The following is a 25,177-nucleotide window of genomic DNA, read 5'->3' as shown; positions in this document are numbered from 1 at the left end:
TTGGGACTGGGCGGATCGCCGCTGCTCCCCAACATGTCGCTTGGGGCTTTCTCATCCCCATCGCCACCCTCCAGCTATTTCTAGGCACAGCAAGCACCAAAATGCTCTTTTTTTTTTATTTCAGCAGCGGTCACTCTCTGTGCCTAGCTCAAGACAAACCCCAAGTCTGGTTTGACCATATGCTGCTTCCCTTTGGGCATCATAGGGCTGAATGGATGCCCAGGGGGCTCGCAGGACAGAAAATCAGCAATATCCAGGACAAAGTGATCACTTGCAGAGCCCTGTGTGACGTGTAACAACCTGACATACCGGCAGGCTGTTTGTCACTGCTTTCTCTTTCGTTTCCCCAGTGGAGCCCCATGTGTTGCACACAGTTTTTCCTGCCGAAGTTGCTTCATCTTCACAAATCCCTCCCTCCCCATGCCTCCTGTGAGGGCTCACTAGAAAGCCTGATATGTTGGCCATCCAAAGGAGCAAACAAATTGGGAATTGCCATTGTAAAACACCTGGCAGTCTGCTGGGGGCTCTGTTTGGTCATTAAATCACTAATGGTATCAGTGCAGAAGGTGAACAATATCCCCTCCAGCCCACATGCCCACCATGGCAATGGGATTCTGCTCAGACTCAACTCCGTAGGTGAAATCCAAAATGCAATGTTGAAATTTTTAACAAAACGCTCTCATTATCCTAAATAGAAAAAAATGTTTGATTCCAAACCATTTTTCATAGTAACATTAGACAAGAGTGGCTTGTTCTAAACGTGTCACTTTCAACAAAACCAGCATCTTTATGGCTGAAAGGAAATACTTTGAGAATAAATCTTTGTGCCAGTACTAGTGATAAGTCTTTCATTTCATGCTCTAATTGAACACTGGCTTTACAACTTAAAAGCAATCATCCTAAATTGCCTTTTGCTAATGTTAATGCTTCAGACAAAGGGTAACAGCCAGATTAGAGGTTCGTATATTATTCAGGCAAATCTGGGTTCTTCATACATCACTTTTTAAAAGAAAATTAATTTTTCCATGTGTCAAAAATGAAAATAGCAATAATGGATGATACACTTACATCATCCCGCATTGCTCAGATTGGCAAGAACATTGCCTCTGAACAAAGCAAGGCTTGGCCAGCTCGGATGCCCTCATGCCTAGCCAGCTGCTGGGCAATGAGTGTGCATTCTCCAAAACACCACTGCCTGTGACCCCTGCCCCTGCTTCCTCCTCTGGAGAGACCAGCTCAAGTCCTCTGCCCTAATTAGCAACATCATCACCATCTATTTGATAGATGCCACCCCTTTCTCTTCCTTGCTCTGTAGCTCGGCAATGAAGCCCCTTGATCTGAGCTGAGAGAAGAGCTGGGTATTCCTCCTGGAAGCCATCCCCAGGGCTTCCCTGTCTCCACTTTGCCCCCCATCCCAAACATGCTTCACCTCTCTGGCCCTATAAAACACACTCCTATAGGCCTCCTGTCTGCATGCCCCTGGGGGTGAAGGCAGGTTTGCACAGCAGCCCTGGTGCCGCTGTGCTCCCTGCTTTTTTGGCCGTGCCATGGGAATCCCGCTCTTTCCCAGGGCCGTGCTGAGAGTGGTGTATTTTTAGTTCTCCGTGCCGCGGCCGTGTGCCAGGTTTGTGGCCCTGGTAACGCTGGTGACAAATAAAGGTCCCCTCAAGCTGCTGGGGGGAGTGGATGCAGCGGGTGACGGAGGGCACCGCGTCCAAGCTGCGCCATCCCAGGGCTGCTCAAGCCCACGGGCTCCATCCGTCCTTCCCAGATGTGCCAACAGCTGCCCAGCAGATTGACGGCTCCTTGGGCTGAGCGGAAGGTCCTGAGATCTGCAGAAGGCACAAATAGCAACCCAGTTTAAAAAAAATAAAATAATTAAAATTAAAATTAAAATAATTAAGAAGTAGCTGCAGCTAGGAGCTGTGCCTGGCACTGGGGAGTGTGCCCCCCCAGGGAAGCATTGCCACGAGCAGGCGCTTCCAGGAGGGAGCAGTCCTTGCCCCCGGTGGGAGAGAAGGATGCAGGCAGCTCTCCAGGCCTTTTGTTGCAGGATCTGAGGCTCTGAGGAGAGCTGAGAGGGAAGGCTGTGCAGCTGGAGGCTTTCTTCTGGAGATGGAGATGGTTGGGCGAGCAGGGAGCAACGAGAGGCTGCAGCCCCCGGGAGCTCGCTGTGTGTGGAGACGAGCCTGGCGGAGGATTTCTCCTTGCTGACAGAGGGCAGCTGCTACCAACAGGGAGGAAATGGGCACGCAGGAAATCCAGGGCACGTTTAGGCTCTGAGGGCCAAATCCCAACTGGCCATGCTGCTGTCTGCCTCCTGTACTCATCCCGAGGAAGCCATCAGTGTAAATGTGCAGTAGCTCAGAAATTCAAAGCAATATCTGTGGTCTTATATAGCCCAGAGGTCCCCAGGTGCTTCACAAAGCCTTTGATATCATGCAGACAGGGGAAACCGAGGCAGGCAAAGGTGGAGGTAGAGGCAGTGTGTGCTGGGTCACACCACAGGGCTGCATCTTCCAGCATCTGGCTTGCCATCAGAGTGCTGCCCCGTGGCTTTGTGCAGACGGAGAAGCACTTGGGTTTTATCCGCTTTCTGTGATTTACTCTGCAGTTGTCAGTCTCCCGTTAAAGGTGGTACAGTCCAAAAGCACCTCTTGTTAATAGCTTGTTAGCAGGATTGGTGCCGCCGTGTACAAGCCGTATCGCCTTGATCCCATCTGTCTTGGGAAGCGTGGTCTGGAGGAGAGCAAGGATGGAGCCCAGGAGGGAGACCTGGGCACCCCCCGGTTGTGCTGCGACCGTCTCTAATTCATCTCCGCTCAGAGGAGCACTTAGAAATGTCACCGGGGAGCTGCAGCAGCAGTGATTGATCGCGTCTCCGCTGCACACTGACGGCGGAGAGCAACTTCAGCAAGAGGAGACCTTGGCTCCTGAGCCTCCCCTTGAAGTGCGGGAATGAATTATGCAAACTAATCCGTCCCTTGGCTCCTCCGACAGCTCCTGCTGCTTTCCCGAGGTCTCCTGCCTTTCCTTCTTTATCTCCAGGCAGTTTCAGAGCCATGGAGGCAAGGCATCCTTTTGTCTGGTGCTCACATGTGAGCACCCGTGGAGCAGGGGGCGATTCATCACCTCTTGTAGGATTTTGTCCAAAATCAGAGGATAAATTACTGAGCTAGTCTTGGCCACAGCTTGGTGCAAGCGTAGCTCCCCATGCATGCAGCATCTCAGTGCAGCACACCACCGAGGCGTGATGCTGTAAGGGTGCTCGCTTGAGGCAGGGCAGCACATGGGAAGGCTGCAGGGCTGGGAGGATGGGGAAGCAAGTCCCGCCAGCTCACGTCCTGGTACCCTGCACTTTTGCAACCAAAGCCTTCAAATACCCACAGCCCGCTCGTGCTGGGGATCTGCCAACAAGCCAACTGACCCCACAGAGATGGGTTTGGGCTGGCATTCTCCAGAACACCCTATTTCGGGCTCGCGTGTTGGAGATGCAGAGCTGGAATTTCTCCCCGTGCCTCAGCCGTCTGGAGTGCTAAGTCTTCTGCACGTGAGCTAATGAAATCCCGTGTGACTAGCGTTTGTGGTTTGCCACTGTTTGCAGAAGAAAATAATAGCGAGCTTAAATACCTATTAGTCACCCACAGCTCTGCATGTCTGCACCATGCATTTAGAGAGCAGATGCAATTTAGCCGGCCATGGGATTTTTTGAAAGAGTCTTTTAAATGTGCACTTGTGAAAAATCAGCGGTTAAGTACAGGAGATGTGATGCAGTTCGGCAGCTCTCGCCAGTTAAAAAGCCAGTGGCCAAAACCATTCCTAAAGTGCTTGCAGGCAGCAGGAATATTTCCTGGGTGAGTTCGGAACCCAGCTGAATACAAGCTCCAGGAAACAGATGCAAAATGCTGTGTGTAGTTTTATAGGGCTTTTTTTATTATTTTATTTTATTTTGTTTTATTTTATTTTGTTTTATTTTATTTTATTTTATTTTATTTTATTTTATTTTATTTTATTTTATTTTATTTTTTATTCTAGTTTTGTCTTGCTGGTCCAGGCAGGTTACTTAAAAACATGCCCAGTGTGCATGGATCTCCCACCTACCTCCCTGGTGTTGCTTCGTGATGCTTTGCAGGTGAAGGCATCTCCCTCTGAGCTAGGGAGCACATTCCTCTGCATGCAAGGGGAGGCAGAAGGGAGAGAGATAGGACATGAGGACAGGTACCTCCTCGTGCTCCTCGTCCTTGTCTGAAGCACCAGTGTGGTATGCAGGAGCTTTGGGGTTGGGGTGTATTGAAAACTGGGGTGAGGCTGATTTCACCGGGCTGGTCCCACATAGCACTGGCCTGCAGGGCAAAGGATGCCCTTGTTGCTGAGATCTAGGGAAAGCTGCAACTAATGGGTATCGATCAGAGGAGGAAAGACATCTGTGGGCACAAATTTATGCGCAATCTTGAAAGAAGTATGTTCCCTAAACGGGGAACAGCGTGAATAATTAGGCTTTGAGACAAATGCTAATCAGCATTACATTTTGCCTCTGAGTCTCCAGACAGAGTATTTAATCTCTGGAATTAAATATTTCCCTGGTGAGAAGTTAGACAACTCCAAGAGACTCCTGTTTGAAAAATTAAGCCCGGTGTACATTGCTTTTAGATCTCCCCGATTGTGCAGAGTTCAGTCTGTCCAGAAGCTGGCCAGCCTCTGAACATTCTGAACTTTATGTCTCCGAGCAAGACATAAAAACATTAATTCCTCCCCATTTTTATTGAGACACCAACAGAGAAACATTTATTAATCAAAGGCGACCCAAGACTGCTTGCAATCAGATGTAAAGGCACAGCATTTTCCATACAAGAGCTGTGACACAAACATAGAATCATAGAATCATAGAATCATAGAATATCCTGAGTTGGAAGGGACCCTTAAGGATCATCAAGTCCAACTCTCGACAACGCACAGGTCTACCCAAAAGTTCAGACCATGTGCCTAAGTTCACAGTCCAATCTCTTCTTAAATTCAGACAGGCTCGGTGCAGTGACCACTTCCCTGGGGAGCCTGTTCTAGTGTGCAACCACCCTCTCTGTGAAGAACCCCCTCCTGACGTCCAGCCTAAATTTCCCCTGCCTCAGCTTAACCCCGTTCCCGCGGGTCCTGTCACTAGTGTTAATGGAGAAAAGGTCTCCTGCCTCTTGACACCCCCTTACGAGGAAGTTGTAGACTGCGATGAGGTCTCCCCTCAGCCTCCTCTTCTCCAGGCTGAACAGGCCCATCTTCTTGAGGTGAAATATTTTATTAAAGATTAAAGCTCAGATATTTATTACCTAGAAAAATACCTCCCACAGGTTGCATCTCTGTTCCTTTTTTTTTCTTCCTTTTTTTTTTTCCTTTCTTTTTTTTCCTTTTGTAGTCCCTGGGGTTCCTTGGCATTAAGTACAGGAGCTGAGCCATAGGAAAAGGATGGATTTAGGGAGACACGAATTGAACCTTTGACAACTGTAGGCTCAGGCAGTTGAGGAATCAATAACTGGTATCCATCCCAGCTTTTGTTCTCAGTGGTGATGTCTGTTTTAAAGCAGTCTCAGATGGATTAAACTTATGTTATATTGTCTGGGCTTGCTTTTGGGAGTCTCAGAAATGTCTTAGATGATCTGCATGCACACACATCTATATGGGGACATACATGAGCACCCTGAGCTAGCTTTGGGGTTGGGTTTGAGGAGGGCATGGACCCTGCCCACCTAAACCCTCTACAACAGTGCATTTGTGATCAGACTTCAAGAGAGTGTGTATGCACTTTCCAAACCCCATCGGCCCAGATAGGTGTAGAAATGTATGTGTTAGTGGAGAAATATCATCTGAATGAAGCCTCTGCTTCACAAAGAAGCAAGAAGGAAAATTTTGCATTGTTAATTTAAAAAAAAAAAAAAAAAGAAAGAATGGGGGAAAAAAAATGCGTAAGGCAGGAAGAGAGGTATTTGTTCCTCTTAGGAATAAGAGTTCTGGTGTTACGGTACTTATTTTGGAAATTTCATGACAGTGATTTCATCCTTTGTAGCCACTTGTGGCTCAGTACATTTTTACCATGGTTGCCAAGTAACAATCACTAAGCGTTTTTGTATGTCGATCAGCAAAGGAGAGTGGAGGGAAGGGATAAAATCTATTTTCAGAGGCATAATCACTGGTGGCTCTTTGTAGGTTAACGGTTAAGTTTGCGCAGCAGTGACAGTATTTGGTTGAAGGCCTTGGGATTTACAAACAGGAAAACAAAGCAAAGAGACTAAAGAGGGTTTTTGATTATTGTTATTACTCTTTCTGAACGGAGTGGCTTATAAGCGATTAAGCAGGCATTAACTTAGCTGGACATCAGGTCCCACGCGCAACAGGCGTATGATAATCCCTCCTTGAGCCCCAGGTTTCGCTGTGCCAAACCTCCCGGCACCCAACTTCAGCCCCATTTCACTCACAGGGGTGCTGACAGCAGGTACAAGTGGAGAAGAGGCTTCCCTCACTGCAAAAAAGTATTAAAATTGTAAGGGAAATATGGGGAAAAGGAGAGAGATCTGGTGAAAAGTCACTCCGTGAGTTCTCCCAGCATGGCAGAAGCAGCTTGAAGCATAAAAATCCTCCAGGGCACCTCAAGGTCACCCACATCTTTCTGAAGGTGTCATGCCATGGATGGAGTTGCCGAGTCTTTCTGCAATTAGCTGGTGGAACTGAACCCCGTCTGCTTGGAAAAACTGCAACGAGCGGTGTGACACCTGTGGGAGTCCCACAGTTCGCCCTTGTCGTGGGGAAAGGCATTTGGATTTCATGGTTTTGGCCAGAAGGCCGAATAGCTTTGTGATCTGCTGGGCTCTTGGACTGGTGTGTGTTTAAACGGGGAGATAAGGACACCTTGATTTAGGCTACCAATCCCACCCTGAGATATTCTGTCCCTCAGCTGAGCCGGGGACAGAACTGAGCCTCACTGGTGGCCACAGTTCTCAGCCAGGCAACACCAGCCGTGTCCACACCAGGGGATGTGGGCTGTGCTATGGCTCATCAGCAAATTAAAGCAGGCAGCTTCCTGGAAACTGCGATGGAGATAAGGCTTAACGCTCGCATCTGCACAACCAGGCCGAATCTGGGTTCCGGGAAATACTGACCTTTAATAAGTGTTCATCTCTCACCTTCTGACTGAAAAGATAAAGAAGAAATCCCCAGTGAATTGCAGAATAATGTTTCTCCTTCTTCGTATAAAATCCAGTGGTTAGAAAGGAGCGGCTCTTTGGCAGGATTTCTAGCTCACATTCAAGGGATTTGAGGTGGGGGGGTTGAGTGTGGTTCCTTTTTTTACAAAAAAAAAAAAAAAAAAAAAAGAGAGAGAAAAAAAAAAAGAAAAGAAAAGAAATGACTTCCAGATCAAAACTTAATCATCCTCTTCTGATGGCCAGAGATCTGGGAAACAATAGAGCCAGAGCACTAATAACCACCTTTGTGTTTAAGGACCTCCTTAAGGTCTTCCTTTGAGGACCACAAGTGGGGGGAAAAAACCCGTGACATATTTTCCAGAGCCTCGCCTGGCTGCTGTCACGGAGCAGGCGAGATAAGGAGACCTGAAGGATCTCCGTTTCGAAACATGAGCTCAGTGCTGGTTTTCACACCTCCGTATCAGCCAGGTTCTGCCTTCTCCATGCCTTGCCTATCTGGGAAGAGGTATGTGGCACTGCTGCCCTGGAGGTGTCGAGAGAAAGGCAGACGGGGCCATATCTGCTTGGCTTCCACCCAGTGGGACACAAGTTTTCCAGCAGATCTGGATGTCCTGACGCACAAGCAACCCTCCCTGTGCCACCATCTGGCTGGGACGTTTCAGCCCGCACCTACCAGTGCTGCTGCTCAGTCACATCCAACGTGGCTGAGCCGTTTCTGACACCTGGCCAGCTTGACTCCTTTCCCCTCTGAGTGATTTTTAGAGAATCACAGAATCAGAGAACGATCCAGGCTGGAAACGACCTTCAGGATCATCGAGTCCAACCATCAACCTGACCTACCAAGTCCCATCACTAAACCATGTCCCTCAGTGCCACATCCACACGTCATGGATCAAAATTCATCCCAAAGCAGGAGTGATGTGGAAAGGGGTGAAAGACCAGCACCATGGGCCACTTGTGTCGAACCAGTTTCTGAGTCAAACCACGCTGGAAGGGCTCGCAAGCAGAGGGTGCTGGGCAGCCCATGGTCAGGCTATTTTTTGGAGATAAAAATAGCAGCAGAGTGGAGTAAGCCCATGGTTAATCTGGGTCTGTTAGGGCCAGGCATCCAAATCCAGTTCCGTACTTTCATTAAAAAGGCCGCATTATTTACAGAGCTGCCGAACTGGCCAGTTGCCCACTGGGGTGACACCGGCCACCGGGCACTGGGCCAGTTTGACTGGGTGACTTCAGTATCCTCCTTCAAAGGCTGCACTGAGATTGTTGGCCTAACTCGTCCTCCTGAGACCTCACACGGTGGGTCACGAGCGGAGCTGGGATTTCTCTGCTGAATGTCTCAGCCTCAGGATCACGAACGTCCACTTCTGTCTTACAGAAGCTCAGACACAGCGGGCTTCCCCGGGAGTTTCCTCGGTGGGTCAGAACCTCTCATCCTCTGTCTTGACCCAACAGCCAGCCTTTAAAAGGTGAATTAAACAGGTTTTGAGAGGTTTGGGGAGGAAAACCAGCCATTCTGCAAGAGCTGGCGTGAGCAGGGCCTGGTTTGCTATTCAGCTGTCTTGGTTTGCCCACACAGGACACCAGGCATGACCCTGCTGCAGAAAGAGCTGCACGTGGAGTTTGCACGTGGTTAAACACCAAAAAGCCCACTGGCAGGGTAAAATGATGGGTCAGGAGGAGAAGCTGCTGTTGAACTGCCTGTCACAGCTGTGACAGTTCATTCTTCACAGCGTCTGGCCTCCCCATGACCTGAACTGTGTCCTCTGCAGGCGTCTGTATCTCTGGTGACAGAGGGGGGCTGCTGAGAGCAAGCCCCTCAGTTTGGGCAGGTATGGGATGAGTCCTGTGCCTCAGTGCCTCCAGCTTCTGCTTGCAGGAATGACCTTGAAGATGCTGGTAGATCGTTGAAGTAAAAAAATTCATGGACAGCATGGAGAATCTTGCTTGGGTGGGTGGCACGGTGTCTTGGTGGCCCCAGGCTGGCAGCCTGGCTTGCCATGGCTATCTGAGCAGCAACGTTGCACCACTGCTGATGCTGTGGCTGGCTCCAAACTGTGAGTGAGGTTGCTTGGCTGGCCCACAGTCAGCTTATTAAAATGGTATTTTCCGCACATTTGTGCAGCGATTAGGGATGAAACGCAAATCACATGCAAATCGGTGCAAAGCTTTGCTGTGCACATTCAGCTCTGAAGTTGGGGACTTTTCTTTTCTGAGGCATTCAGGCTCTTTCCGTGCTCGTGTGGAGGAACAGGATGAACCTGCCTGAGATGCAAGCACGCAGCTGAACCCCAAAGCACAGAGAGGATGCTCTCTGCGAGGGCAAAATCCGCCTGGAAGCACACGCTGCCCAGCATCAGTTTGAGCTGCAGCGATACATGGAATCCAGCCCGTGCAAAGATCTTTGTTAAATAAACAGCTAGAAACCACACGAACAAGCCTTTCACAGAGCTTGCTTCCCAGCCTTGTTCCTCTTGTTTACCAGGGACTGTCTGGAGCCCAGTTTGTGAAATAGCCTGTCACACTGCAAATCAAAATGCCATCATGGTTGCTGGATATAGCAACAAAATATGTTTCCCTGAGTATCAGATCTGGAAAGAAGGTCTATAAACACAATGAAAGCAAGAAAACAAATTCCCAAACCCTTGCCACAAAGAATAATTGCGAATATATATGAATGTATATTTTTAACTTGGCTTCTGTTCCTCTTTGGCTTGCAGATCTGTAGCACTGTTTCAGCCTGAAACGCAGTGAGGCCATGTTTCCTCACTTCCAGGCAGCTTCATGGGGATGGCAGAGCCAAGACAAATAAATAAATAAGGGCTCGCAGAGTGAAATACTATATTTAATAAGGCTGACGAGTCCTCCTGAAACCCAGTTGTGAAAACTTTAAAAAGTGTCTGTTTCCTGTAGCTATCAACATGCTAGAAAAAAGGGAAGCCCTGTGGGCCAGTCAAATATTTCCCAACGGCTCCAGTGACTTTCGCAGCTGGTCTTGATTTGCCTGGATATTGCTAATTTTCCTAACACTCGTTACAGCCCTGGGATGGAAATCCTGTATCCCCTGAGACCGCCTGAAGGCAGTCAGGGCTGGAGCAGCCAGGCACTGCTGTGCCTGCATGGGCACTGCAATTCGGGCTGGGACCTCATCTGGATCAGCAGCCAAAGCCCTAAACCGAGGGGTGTGCACACGTCCAGCTTTGAGCATCGCCCTTTCCCGATGGAAAACCTCACTGAGCTTCTCCTTCTACTCCAGAGACAATCACTATCTGAGGGAGCAGCAGGCAGCAGGCAGGGAGCCGGCGCGAGCGCTCGGTGACAAAGCAGCCATCCCCAAATTACTCATCCCGATTAGCTCTTGGCTTGAGGAAACGAGGCTGAGTTCATGAATAATAGAGTGAATAACAGAGGCCTAATAAAGGACAAAATTCATGGTGGATATAGCTCCATCACGTCAGCAAACAGGTTTCCGCTGCTTGCGGCATCACCCTCTCAATGCGAGCCAGCATCGAGGCTGCAGCAGCTTTGCCTGCGTGCCTCTGGGCTCTGTGTATGTGTGTGTGTGTGTATGCAAGTGCCTATTAAATATACATGGCCCTGCTATTTGTGGGGCACCATATGTGTACCGGGGACATAACCCGGCTGGCTGGAGATTGGGTTTGTTCTCGGCTGCGCTGGCAGGGCCCCCTGCACATCAGTTGTCGCCCACTTGGAATAAATACACCTTGGGCATTTCTGCTTTCAGGCTCTCTGGAAGCCTGGAAGCATGCTTTTCTGAAGCCTGTCTGCTAGGCTTTGGACATGAAGCTGTTTATTTGAGGCATAGAAATGGAAAATCTCTTCTTCACAATTCACCCTGGAATTTTCCTGCAAAGATCAGTGAAAGCAATCATTAACATGGGGCATCATTTACAGCTCTGTGCAAAATAATCCTCCAGGCTCTCCAGCAGCTATCAATTGGAAAACAATAAGGACGATTACTAAGGATTCTTTTTATTTAAAAAAAAAAAGTGTTCTTCAATACATGCTGGGGCTGGAGGCTGCAGGCACGTGGCCAGAAACCCCAACCATGCTTGGGCCCTGCTGCAGTGATTGTGGTTAGGGCTTAAATTAACCTTAAACGCCTAAATAGCTTTATAAAGGTGATCTCCACTGAGAAAATAGAGCTGCAGGTGCGTGTGGCTATTAGAGGATCCCCACCTAGCAGTAACAAATAAACAGGTACACGGTCAGTCTGGGATCCTGATATTCAGTCAAAAAGCAGGTATCGAGATGAGGTAGTGTGAATTGGTGTGAATGCAAGTGCCATCACCAGCATGCCATCACTTCTGGTGCCAAAAGCAATTAAGGATAGCTTTGTTTCTCCCTGCCTGGGCCCCAGGCTTTACACTGGGAGGACTTTGGGCAGCCACCCCCTTAGCATCCCTCCTGCCCTCCTTCTACCCAGCAACTTCCAAACCATCCCTGTGGTTCCCACCTGGCCCAGGCTAGGTAGAAGCTCTCAAGGACACGCTTTAGGGGTGTTTCTGCCTTAAATACCTCTAGGTCTTCTTCTTTTAAACTGACCAGGTGTTTCCTGGGACCCAAAGGCAGCAGGCTCCTTCTGTAGCACCACTCCACCTGCAGCCACCCAGTGTGATGAGCCCTCTTCTGCCAGGGGCAGGCTGGAGCATGGTCCTACTCCAGGCTTTCACAGAGTTGAGCTCAGGATCAGGACAGCCAAAAAAAAAAAAAAATGAGTCAGAAAAGGAGAGCTGGTCACGGTCAGAGCTCCTCAGCAGCATCCAGGCACAGGGAAAGCCCTGCTGAGGGCACAGCATCTGCAACGTCAGGTTGGCACCGGGAGAGGATGGAGCGTTTCCAGAGCAGATGAAATCCTCCAAGACCTTGAGCTGCCAGTTCGAAGGAGCCTACGCATTTTGCAAGTTTTTTGAGTCTTAGAACTTGGTCTAATTTAAGCGAATTTTTATGGGATTGGCACATCCTAAGTGCTGGAGAGATCCTTCTGCTAAGTTTCATTCTCTGCAGCAAAGCATAAGGAAGAGAGAATTACTCAGCATGGTGTTTGGGGAAAAGAAGAAAAAAAAATCATGGGCAAGGCAGCATACTTTTTCCCTAAACCGAGTCTTTGGCGGATGAACCACTCAGCCAGATGGTGGGGGCTTCTTGTAACTCTCCCTGCAGTGGCCACCCCACCTGGAAAGTTTCCATCTCAATAGCTAAAGCCTGGCAAAGTTTCCGTGGAAAGTCCTGGGCAAGTTTAACGACAGGCGCTTCGACATGCTCTGCCTTTAATTCCAAGCCCTGAGGGCATCAGTAATCCAGATGAGCACGTGTAAGATACACGGATCAGCTGGAGAAACAGCATCTGGGAACTGTTCCCTTCCTGATGTCTGAGGCAGGGGATCGCGGCGGGATGGAAACCAACTCCTGGGCTCTGGTGTTTTTGTGTGGGAATCGCCGCTCCCACGTCATGTCGGCAGTTTCCAGCTGGAGCTGGGGGGTGTGATGTGGGGCTTGGAGGAGCCCTGCCTTCACACGAAGCGTGGTGGGCCTGTGGTTGGCACAGGAGCCAACCCAGCACGTGTGCCTCCACGGGGCTCCGCAGTAGGATTTTACATCCAGCATTTGATACGTCTATCAGCCCTCTGGGCATATGGATGGGGGCTGGAGGTGCAGAGATGGCCGTGAAGGGGAGGCTTTTTAGCAGCAGATGTAGCTGGATTTAACCTGCTCCCACAACGAGGCCTCCTCCGAGGGCCTCAACCAACAGGTCTCAGCTAATAGCACCGAATGATGCCTCCTGCTGCCACCATTGCTCTAAATGGCCCTGACACACAGCTGAGGCCTCTGTGGGCAAGGACTTTTCTCTATCACTGTTCTTAGCTGTTCCTTGCCACTTTCACCCAGGTGAAATGTGGATGTGTCCCCCCTGTAAGAGCCGCTGGCCGAGGTCAGGCCCGTCGCAGCGTGCAGCAGCAAGCTGTCACAGAGCGCTCAAGTGCTTCCCCACGCTCACGTTCCTCTCGGCCACTCCGTTCCTCTTATTTTAGCTTTGTTTAAACAATCTCCTTGGTAACAGGAGGGAGAAGCAGAATTTTTTCGTCCTTCTCCTGGGGCTGGTTTCCTGCCTATCTCAGCACCGGGAGGAAGCACGAAAGCTCTCCTGAACAAACGTCCTCATTAGCAAACACATGTTTGCATCTGTGCTCCCACCACAGGTTTTAACCCTGTGCATCTTTGGGGATTTCAGGAGCCCCCAGTGTCTCTTTCAAAGGGTTTCTCTACCCAGAGTTTCAGTGGAGAGGGCTGTATTTCACAACTTAATTTATCTGGCAGCAAATCAACAGTGTGTCGGTCAGTGAGTGGTAAGTGAAATTGTCCACATGCCCCTGACCTCGAGTCCAAGAAGACCGTGAGGATCCTCTGCTCTTCTTGGGACAGTTTCAGAAAGGCCCCTGTGAGGAGATCAGCATCAATTCTTAGCAGCTCCCAAAGTCCTGAAAATGTTTAAAAAGGCTGGGAAGCGATGGCGTTGCGCGGCACCAGGGTGTAGCTCACCAGCTGGGTTCTGGTCTTAAGAAATGAGTATCCCTGACGCTTCGAGCCTGCACAACAGCAGCATACCATATGGTGGCATCCAGAGGCTTCATGTTTTTTGTAGCCAGGTAGCACCCTGATGCTGGTCCAGCACAGGTGACTTGCCCAAGAGAGGCTGGAGCAGGGGGACACTCTGCAGCCAGCCATTTAAATTGCTAAAATGCGAGCTTTGTGCTGGAACATCCCTTGACAGATGATTACTTACAACTTCTCCTAATAAAAGTTCAATGTGACACTTAGTGACAAGCTAATAAAAGATCAAAAGGCTCTTCCGTAGCTTAGGAGCCTATTAGCATCTGCAGGGCCGCAGCAGGGAGAGGAGGCAGGGTGTGTGCTGTGTGCTGCACTTGCAGATACAGATCACATCTGCACACACGTGCACACACGACTGGTCAAGGCAGATGTTGTTTTGCTTGGCACTTTGACTGCAGTTTGCATGTGTGCACACGTGTTTTGGTAAGTGTGAAGCATTGTCAGGAGCAGCAGAGCACGCCGGTGTGAGCAGCACAGCAGAAAACGTTTCGGCTACAGGCACTTTCTGAGTCTCAAAGCAGTCACTTGATCCCTAGACAAAAGATGATAAAAGTAGTGATGGTGAAGTGCTTTTTTCTGTGGAGGCTCTGATCCTATATTTGGGTCTCCATTCCAAGATTTTGGGGGAGTCTCTCTACCTCCCATCTTGAAAAAAAGGGGCTGATTTTTGGGGCTGGCCACCAGATGCATCTCTCTGACTCAGTGCAGAGGTAAAATGAGGCAGGATACTGCTCCTGAAAGGCAGCTTGCACATTCAGTACGGATGTTTTTCCTCTGAATTTCTGCAGCATGCCCTCTGCTGTCACTGAGCATCCCTGCGTCCTCCCAGCAATTCTTTTCCCATATAGAGGGAAGGGCAGGGCGCAGCCAAGACCCCAATTGTAGCATTTTCCTGAACAAGGGAGAGCCTCCCTTGATCTGAAACCAATGCCAGGGGAGATTGAAATGTGTCTTCCTTTGGGAGGCACTGGAGCAGCTGATGCCATTGCACAGCAGACGTATTCTGGGCTTCCTTCAACCCTGATTCCTGAAGCTGAAGGCACACTGCTAGGTTTCACATGCTGTCCTCTGTTTTGTTTACTCAGCTTAAACTCAGCAAAGTTTGCTAAATAATTTACAAGGCTGCAGAAACGTCCCCTCTGCTGGCAGTAGCTTACTGCAATTCATTTTGGGAAGTGCCAAAGCCGTTTCAATAAGAGTGATGTGTTCTGTTTGAGGAGCATTGTCATGGCAACTATGTCAGGTGCACACAGAGAAGGGCAACTCGTACTTATTGGAAAGGTTGGAGCAATTATTCTCATAAAAGGGAACCTGTCTGTGAAGAAAAGCCATGTGCGTACTTGGGTGCGTGGAGAAGTGGGAAGCAATTGTATGAGTTTCCAGTTGTTTTCCCTTGGGGAAGATGTGTATGAGAACAACCAAGTAGATGGGCAGAGGAAGAGCAGAAATACCAGATTTTGGCTCCAGACTCTGCAGCTTCTTCATAATGGCATTTGCAAGGGTTTATATGCAGGAAGGGTCTTAGGCTGGGAAGAATCCCGGGCACTAAACCCCTTGCTTGCAGCACAGGCTGAATTTTTTGGGACTAACGGCAGTTTTGTGTGAAGCCACGGGATGAGTTATTTCTACTCTGTCAGCTTTCCCAGGCGCCTTAAGCAATTGCTGCTGGGGTGGTTTTGATCAAATTCACATCAAATGTGTTTTCCTTCCTAGCCGTCACTTGCATTGCACTGTTTATGCATGTTGTCCTTGGAGATCCAGACACTGATCTAGACTTAGTGACTCCTGTGTGATCCCTCCCTGCGATCCTGCCTCCAGCAGGCACTCGGTGAGCTTTCAGTGGTGGGTCACCACACCTGGATGTGCAGGGCAATGGGACTGGGAGAGAACAGCAAACACTGGTTTGTCCTGGTGTTACCATATCCAGAGCCAAGAGTCGGTCACACCTTCAGCTGTCCTGGCAAGGGGAAACTTTTAAGCATGACGAAGGGCTCAGGTCCTGTTTTGGGGCACTTCATGCATTTTTTGGCCAGCCAGCCCTTTGTGCAGTGTGACATTGGCAGATGAGTGAAGGCATGGATTAACCAGAGTGCAAAATTCACACTCAGCTCAGAGCAAACATCAGGGATTCCCCAGAAAAGCAGCATCTCTGGTCTGACAAATACTGCCCAACACAGCCTTCGTAAGGAGAGCGTCAAGCAGCATTCAGTCTAGCATTTGCAATATCTTACCTGGTGATTGTTGCTCCTCAGAAGTCTTTTCTGAAGCACTGAGCATCAGCTGTGCCTGTCATCTCCCAGCTATTCAAGCAGCAACAGCCCTCAGTCCTGCTGCCTCTGCAAACCACCTCCCACATCTTGCTTCTCCACAAGGCCAAGGAGGAGAGTGCTGGATAGACGAGGCTTTTCCAGGGCTCTCCTGGTAGCGATGCTCTGAAGCAAGACAAAGTTATGTATTTGAGCCGTGTGTTGTCATTTAAACTTAATGCATCCTGAGGCCAGAGGAGCAGTTGTTTCATGCTGCCACGGAGATGACAGCACGGCCCTGTGCTCTCACAGAGATTGATTCAGCAAGACTGATTTCTCTGAAAAAGAAGGAGAGGGCAACCAAGAAAATAAAAGCGACCAAGTTAATTTTGGCTCCAGTGGTGGAGAGAGAAGGACAATTTCCCCTCCCTTCCCAGTTTGCAGTGCCCAGGCTGGTGTGCTCAACATTTTGGCAGGCATTGGGCTGTGCAGCCCCATTCAGATTTGGGCTGCTGGGCCAGCAAACTGAGCTGCCGCATCAAATCTGCTTACGTTTACCCTTCCGAAAGCATGTGTCAGGCTTAGCTTCAGGCAGGTTTTCCTTTGCCCTCCATGTCATGTTGGCAGCATGCTTTAGGCGAAATTTTCATCAAGCACAGACATTTCACGTCAGCAAGCTTGGGATCTGCAAAGGGCCCTTTATGGGTGATTCACGGGGCATCTTACAAGCACGGGACCCCATCGGCACGGCGTTAAGGATGGCCAACACCACGGTCTCTCCTCTCACTCCCATTTCCATTTGACCATCATGTCCAGCCCATGGTGTCAGTAGTGCCAATTTATTCTCTACAGTGGACTAATTAACCAACTGCAAGGAAGTACATGTCACTCTGACAACTACCTGCAAACTTTGCACACCGATGCTCCTATTTGCTAGAGCCAAGTCTGTACCAAGCCAGAAACCTTCTCTGGTTCCCACAGCTCAGCCACTGTCTGTGTTGGGGAGGTTTGGTCTGCCCTTCTGCTTGTGCTTGGGGGTGTTGGGATATCTTCCCCTGTCTTTTATTGGATTTTAATGGTTATGCATCCGGAGAAGAGGCTGAATCTGAGCTCTCTGAGTCGCAGGGTCACCCAGAAGACATTTTATGGCCTTTATGCATCCTGAACTGCTGGCTGGGAGCTGGAAGTGAAATGAGATGCCCCCAGAGAAGGCATCTCCAGCCTGTTGGCATGAGTGGAGCCAAGACTGGGCCCCATGACCAGTGTCTTTCCACCTAGGCCCATTGCCTGCTACAGCTGCCATCCCCATACCCTTGGCTGGTAAAGGCCTCCAGAGAGCGTAGGCTGGGGCAGAAATCTTAATGAACCCTCTCCTCTCTCAGAGCCCGCTGTTTAACAGATAAAACTGTGCGTGACAAGGTCGTTTGCACAATCTAGCCCACGTTTGAGCATTTTCTGTCCCCGAGGAGGGAGTGACCCTGTGCTGGCAGGGCAGGCATCGCGTTGCCCTCCCGCTCGTCCCCCTGCCAGGCGCACGTCACCTGCAGCCGGGATGAGGGCTCCCAGCGCTGTCACCTCCCTGCTATCAGGTGCAATTTTCTTGTCAACTGGTCTAAGAAAAACCTCGTCTCCTCCTTTTCCTTCCCAGCAACAAGACAACTTCCCTCCTCGAGTAGCTGTCAGAAATTTGAGCAATGAAGCTGCTAAGTGCATAAAAGCACTCCCCGGTGCCCGGGTCTGAGGAGCTGCGTGCTGCAGAGGCAGGCACAGGAGCAGCTAGGGGTTTTTTGGCATCTCTAGGAGAAGGAACAGGGCTTTCAGTGGAAGTCGGATGGGTGACAAGCTGCATAAGAGCATTATTCCCTGAACTGATTCAGGAATAAATGTTTGTCTGTCCCGGCAGTGAAAGCATGCTATGGGCAAGCAACTCACTGACTGCTGTAGCAGCTGGTTGTGTGTTTAGAGATGTTCATTTTTGTGGCCCACTGGGCACGCCTTCGCTAGCTGCATGCAGGACTTGGTTATTTCAGCCCCAGCTCCTGTGTGATCTGGGCACAGCGATGAAAACCACCTTTCAAAAAATGCCTGGGTAGGTTGCCACCAGTCGCTCCTGGTGCTTCCTGAGCCTGCAAGAGAGCAAAGTCTGGCTGAGGTATCTCTTGCCCTTCCCAGGGATGTGTTCAGAAAGCGTGGGTGGGCTGGCATGCTTGTACCAGGTACACATCACCCCACGAGACCAGCAATTTGCTGCCCGTGACACCGAGCTGGCGTTAGCAAGCACGTTGCTCTCCCTGGCACCTGGGATACTGCAAATGCCAGAAGTTTACCCAAGTTCAGAGTGAAACGTGAGAAACCTGCAGAGCATGGCTAAATACATAGAAACCTGGGCTGGCTGGAAACCCTGAGACACGGATATCTGGGGGCTGGGAATGCTTCAGTTGGAAATACTGTCTGTATGCTCGTCCTGCTCATACATCCTCCTACGGGCAGGTGCTCTTGGCACTGGTCAGAAACTGTGCCGGGTGGCCCTTGGGCATGGTGGCTGTTCCCTCATTGCACCATCCTTGGAGCATCGCCCACCAAAGGGATTTCTCCATGGGTTCGAGAAACCAAAGGTTGTGTGGGGATGCTCTGCTGAAAGGTCTTTACACTGTGAGTGAAATGGTGTAGTTTGAAACGAAGACTATAACCCCGATGAAGAGCGTGGGTCTTGGAGCAAGGGCAGGAATTTGTACGCCGTGTTCAGGAAGATCCCCTTCTTTCCCTTGCTGCTGGGTGTCGGTGAGAGGAAAAGAGCTGGAGCTGCAATTCTGCAAGATTTGTTTTATTCTTTGATTGCTGGTACATGGAAATGAGCTGAAACTCATTCCCTCAGCGATTGCCTTGGCTACGGACTCGGGGACGAGCAGTTTCTGGTAGAGAAATGCAGACAGTTGGCTGCTTTCTCCTTGGCAACACTTTGCCCAACTTTTTGTCAGTGTGAGCACATGGGGGGAAGGGGGTGCCTGGAGCCAGGTGGTTCCCATGGGTGGTTGGCAGCTCTGAGTGGAGCCACCAAGCACATTCCCCCAGTATTTCATCCTCCCTGCCTGGACACAGGCAGGAGGAAAGTCCACGCACTAAATGCCCCTGACACATCGTGGCACCAGCTGGGCTGATGCCAGTGCTTTCTTTTACCAGCAAGAATGCATTGCTGCTCACAGCAATGGTCCCATATGACTAAATCAGAGCACAAAGCTGGGTAAGGCAATAGTTTGTCTCCCGCTAAGGACCCAAGACCTCTGCTGGTTTTTGAGGGAGTCTTGCTGTGCAGTGGGGGCGTTTCAGGGTGCTCTACAGGACCCAGCAGGAAAAAGGCAGTGCCACGGAGATCAGGCGTGCTCTAAGAATAAGCTGTGTTATTTCCACGCGCTTGTTTCTCAGGCAGATGTGGTCTCCAACACCATCAGAAGGAAATCCTTTTCTCTGGGATTGCAGCATCATCCCAGGGACTCATTTGCCTCAGCAATTTTTGCTGATTGGGAATTCATCTTGGAGAGCAGACTCGCTGGTTTTTCCTCCCACCCTTTGTCCCAGCAGCCTTGTTACAGCAAAAACCAGCAGTGCTCCTGTCTACCCAACACAGAGCACTCACTCGCACCCTGGGAAGACCACCTGGAAAGCTGCATTACAGCAGCACCTGCTGGCAGGGGCACTTTCAGTCCTGCGGCCCCATTGTTCTGGTCCTGTTTGTGTTGAGTCTGAGCATCGGGAGCTGCTTTTTGTATTTTATGGGCACCCAGGGTTCTTCTTGTAAGAGAGGATTATTGTGCGGAGCTTATAAATGCCGCACACAGAAAGCCAGAGCACGCCCATAGGCAGTTTGCATCTCGATTCCTCTGCTGCCCTCAGTATTGCTGAACGCAGCTTTTTTAATTAATTTTCCTGAGAAGGGCTTTTTTTTCATACGTGGAGGGGACGCGTGGGATGCAATTTAATGGGATTTGTCAGGAAAATTATTGATTTGGTTAGTAATATTTTTGAAATCGTGCCATTCTGTTAATACTGCCGGGCCCTCGGATAGCTTGGCTGTGAGCATTTTTGCATCCTTCATTAGTTTTTTAATACACAATAATTTCACCTAACTCATCAATGCAAAGCAAGATCGGCTGCGCGCTCGGTACCTATTTTTCCTTCGTACAAACCCGTTGCAGCAATAATTACCAACCGAAGAAATTATTACAGATATTCATTATAAAATACAATTACACCGAGCCGCGCTGTATTGTTACACTCTTCACAGCCATCACTCGCTCTTGAGTAAACGGTTTCATTATGAGCATGAAGGGCAAACTTAATACACCTCTGACTCATAGCGAACGGCACAAGGAATCATCCTGGCTGTTCCTCCGAGTGCTTGGCGGTGTTTGCTCCGAGTGAGAGTAAAATGTCGCCTCTGCTGCCAAATACTTGTCAGGGCACAGAGGGGCTTTGCCACGCAGCGTGCCGAGGAGCTGGGGATGGGACCGCAGCATCCCTTGCCAGTCGGAGCCCGTGAAGCCCATAGGGAGCAGCCGAGGGTTGTGTTGTGTGTGGATGTGCGGTGTCGGGATGAGGCAGAGCCCCCGGCAGGGGCTGGGTTAAGCGGGAGCAAGTTGTCGAGGGGCTGCGTTGCACCCTGGGTTTTGGGAGGCACCCTGACCCCACAGACTGTGCTCGTTGTCTCGGCCTCTCGGCTCCTGCCCTTTGCTTTCGGCTGTGCTGCCCCTCTGGCTGTGCCACCGAACCCACTGTTTTCTCTCCGCAGCCACCTCCTCCTGGCGTTTCCACCCTCCTCCTCCTCCTCTCCCTGTCTCCCTCCTCCCTCTTCCCCCCTTACTCTTGAATCTCTATTTCTTCTTCTCTGTTCCAGCAAAACGATATCAATCAAGGTGATAGATGATGAGGAGTATGAGAAAAACAAGACCTTCTACCTAGAGATCGGGGAGCCCCGGCTGGTGGAGATGAGTGAGAAGAAAGGTGGGGGACGTGCTCCGGGGCTGAGCCCAGCCTGTGTGTCCCTGTCTGGCTCACTCATGCCTGGCACCTGCAACACCGAGCTCACATCCCCAGCGCCTGCGGGAAAAGGCAGGAGCAGGGGCCCCCCAAAAACCCCAGGCTGGCTGGTGGGGATGCTCCTGCCCTTCCCCGTCCGCCACAGGGCGATGTGCAGCCGCTTCCCTTCCTCCCCGACCATCTCGGCACCACGGCGGACGTGAACTGCATGCGCGTGCGATGCCAATCATGTGTTTGCCTTTGTCTTGTGTTCCCACAGGAAATTCATTACCCTTAGAATACTTGACCGTGAGGAGTATGAGAAAGAGTGCAGTTTCTTCCTTGTGCTTGGGGACCCGGTGTGGCTACGACGAGGAGTGAAAGGTGTGAGAGTAACACCAGACCAGCTCTCGAGACGCTGCCGTCCGCTTTTCTCTGTGTCTCCCTACTCTCACACTCCTTTCTCCTCGCGCTCTGGCTCCCGGCCGTTTTGCCCTCCCTCCTTCGAAGCTTGGCCCCTTGCAGCTTTTTGCTCTGTTTTTCTTTTCTCTTTTGTTTCGGGGGCACCCCGTCTCGCTCACGAGGGCCCCCCTGGAAGACCCAGGCAGGGAATGATGAGCATCACCATCTCCTAGGGATGTTTTCAGCACACTGGCCTGCCACACCGCAGCCGCAGCTTCATTCAATCTCGTAGAAAATTCGGTCTCCAGAAGCAAGTGACACTGCATCATTTTTATCAGAAGATAAAATAGCCTCTGCTTGAAGTAAAATGCCTGGCCAGAGCAGTAATTTTAACCTTTCTTATGCTGGCACTAGGGTCTGGAAATAGCTGAGAAGCACGGCACAAGCAGGTAATGCCGTAAGATGCAATCAATCCAGGAGAAATCAGGTTACACTCAAATAAAGTTTCATGGCTCTGCACTGGATAATAGCTTCTCATAGGAATAATAAAAACAATTTCCTCTTTCATCACATAAAATAAAAACATTTCTAAACTAACTGAAAGCCTTCCCAAAAAGGCACGGCTCACTTAGTTTTCCAACAGTTTTTTTTTGTTGTGTTTTTTTTTTTTTTTTTTTTTCCCCAGGAAATTAACTAAAAATTAATGGCAACAGCTAATCCTGTGCCCTATTGGTGGCCGAGCAAGAAGCGGTTTTAGAGCTACTTAAGATAATTAGTTGCCCTACAACGGCCCCTTATTAAAGCCTTTGTAACAAATTGGTAGCAACATTTGTTCTGGCTTTCTCATTTCTGGGACAAAAGCTCTCCCTTCAGCAGACATGGGGCTGGCACATACTACTTGTGCAGGGCCAAGAGGGTCCCCAGCAGTCCCCATGCTGAGCAGGGAGGTGCCACTGCATTTCAGCCTCAAATCACATCCAGCAGCAATGCCACATTCCCCTTCAGAACAGGTGTCATGCAGGTCAGCTGCACCTTCCCCTCTGTCAGGTTTCCTGGTGGTTTTTGTGACTTGCTGGGTTATATGAATAGTTAGCAGGAGCCAGGCTTTTTTTTTTTTTAAAAAAAAAAAAAAAAGTTTCTCACCCTCCTGGTCACAAAGATAATTTAGAAAACCTGAGGGATGTTCAGCTTTGCAAACTCAGTAGCTGGAAGGCAAGTCAAGATTTTAAAGGATGCTATTTCTGCCTTGACCGTGCTGGGGTTTTTTGTGTGTTCGCCTTTTTTTTTTTTTTTTTTTTTAGTTAGGTTTTTGTGCTTGGTTTTTCACAAGAGGCTGTGAAGTGGGGTGGGCTGTGTGCTTGGTACCCTGCACATGGGAGCATCCCTGAAACGTCACCCTTGGGCCACACAGCCAAGGTGAGGTCCGTGCCTCAGGGGCCAGAGACCCACCATGCACCAAGGGAGAGCCTTTTTCTTTTGTTTCAGACACCTAAAATGCTGAGTGACCAGATCCCCAAGCCAAACCTTGCTCCAGAATTTTCTTCTCTCATTCCATGTCAGAAGTGCAGCCTTCAAGTGTAGTCATTGCTCCCCAAAAGGCAGCTGGAGGAGGTCAAAGCCAGTAGCCACTGCACGTGGGACGTATTGTGTCCTCCCCCGAGGCAGAACTGCCCCCGAGACCAATGGAAGATCTTGCACATATGATTCGAAGGGGAAAAATGAATTTTTGGAGTGTGCCTTTTAACTCATATCCACCCCATGTTTGCAATCATTTTTATTTTAAATCTGCAGTCCCATGAAATGTTTCTGTTCCTTTATTTTTAGTGCATCACTCTCAACACTAATGGTATCCTGCAGCTTTACAGATCTGAAATCTCTGCCCTGGGATCTGGAGTCTTTCTGTGGATATCCCTTTTGATTTCATTATTCATTTACTTTTCTTCTTCTGTGTTTGTCTCTGTCTGTCTCCTTCACAGCCCTGTTGTTGAATGAGCTTGGTAAGCGCGCATTCCTTTTTCTTTTCCATTTTTCCAGTTTGTCTACATATTTTTGGAAGACGATTGATTTTGTTTGACATTTTTCTTTGCTCACAATGTTCTCTTTTAGGGCGGTCAGCACTATTTAAGTAAGATCAGGTACCTGATGCCCCAACAGCCCTCGGATTAAAACCCCAAACTCATTACCTCTCATTAACGAGAAGTAACCCGCCATGGCGAGGAGCATTTTTTTGGGAGTGGTGTTGTTACAGCCGTAGCAAACCCACCGACATGCCGGGTTACAAAACCATGCTGTGCAGATTAACCCATCACCTCTTATGCTGGCATGGCGAAAAGAGGACAGGATAGTGACTTAGAGGTGGGACAGATGGCCAACCCAACTAGAAGAGGTGGTGCAAATGGTGCCTCCAGCATCTACAGCCAAACCCAGCCTCTGTGTTTTCAGGCCGGGGAGGGAAGCAGAATACCCTCAGCCTCCAGGTGGGCTCTGCAGCCTATGTTAGGTGCTGGGGGGTGGCTGATGTGGCTTGAAGAGCTCACATTTGGGCAGGGTGTCCCCACATCATCCCTAGGGTGCAGGTCAGGGACCAGCCCCCAGCCCCACATGGGGCAGGCAAGGACTTCCATGTCCCTGGGGGCTGCGGGGGGCTGCTGTGATGATGCTAACCCTCTCTTTCTCTCTTTCTCTTTCTCTTTTTCTCTCATTTTTGGTTTCATCTAGGTGGCTTCACCATCACAGGTATGGACCTCTGCTATCCCCCTGCCCACCCCCACCACCCCTTCTCCTCTTAACGGCTGTGTGCTCATCCTGCTCTTTCCTCTCTCTCGGTTTCCTCTTTGCTTTTGTTCCGCCCTGGAGGGAAACTCTGGAAGGGTAAGCAGGCGGCAGGGCCGCCCTCGCTGACACCGCGTCCTCTCACAGCACGCCCAGCCTGCTGCACACCCGTCATGGCCACTGCCCTCGGCGGGGCATGGCGGCCATGACACGGCCTGACGGGATGCAGAGCAGCCCCTCAGGAGCACTGCAAACGATCCTTGAGGCTGACGAGGTTCTGGCCGCGTGGCCGGACCCTTTGAGCAGCTCCCTGTGGTGGTGACAACTCTTCAGGCAGGGGGGCAGCCGGGCAGGAGCCACGCTAACCCCGTGTGCAGTAGGATGTAGAGTTTACTAATGGCACAACGAGGGTGTGCATGGGGTGTGCGGTGCCTCCTGCTGATCTCCTGCTGGTCGCTCTGATAGGAAAACCCATCTTCAGGAAGGTCCAGGCTAGAGAGCGTCCTCTTCCCCGCACCGTGGTCACCATCCGAGGTACCTGCAGCGTGGCACCCATGGGCCGTGGCGGTCTAACACGGACTGACCAGCGTGTTTACCTACTGACCCGGGCAAATTAACTCCTCTCTCCAGCAAACCCAGCCCCTCTCAACCCCAATGGTCTTCTGCTCATCCCCAAGGGTGGGCTGTCACACCAAGAGAGGGTGACAAAATGTCCCCCCACCCTGAGGTTGCACATACATTGGTGGAAGTGCAGAGCAGCTCCATGGCTCTTGTAGTCTTACTGTTGCCTCCTCTCTCAGGGTTTGGGGCCAAGCCATGCCCTGGGGACAGCTCCTGGCCATGCTTTTTCCTCCAGCCCCATGCTCTCCAGCTGCCAGCCCGATCCCCAAAAAGTAAAGCCCTGCTTAGGAGGGTCTCGTCCCTTCC

General features: G+C 50.2%; 1 protein-coding gene across 2 annotated transcripts in view; it reads left to right on the top strand.

Moving 5' to 3' along the window:
• SLC8A1 (solute carrier family 8 member A1) overlaps positions 1-25,177 on the top strand; it is a 73,943-nt gene that overhangs the window by 41,151 nt on the left and 7,615 nt on the right. Inside the window, exons 2-3 of one of the 2 annotated variants that reach the window (XM_032185875.1) lie at positions 21,357-21,460; positions 24,197-24,214. In XM_032185875.1, coding sequence (XP_032041766.1) covers positions 21,357-21,460; positions 24,197-24,214 — 122 coding nt within the window. Of the gene's footprint in view, positions 1-20,954; positions 21,062-21,356; positions 21,461-24,196; positions 24,215-25,177 lie in introns of both variants that reach the window. The other variant, XM_032185874.1, reaches the window with a different exon arrangement.

The sequence above is a fragment of the Aythya fuligula genome, chromosome 3 (genome assembly GCF_009819795.1).
Source record: "Aythya fuligula isolate bAytFul2 chromosome 3, bAytFul2.pri, whole genome shotgun sequence".
In the NCBI taxonomy this organism is placed as follows: domain Eukaryota; kingdom Metazoa; phylum Chordata; class Aves; order Anseriformes; family Anatidae; genus Aythya; species Aythya fuligula.
Note: the sequence above shows the minus strand (reverse complement) of the source record. Positions and strands in the feature narration are given on the sequence as shown.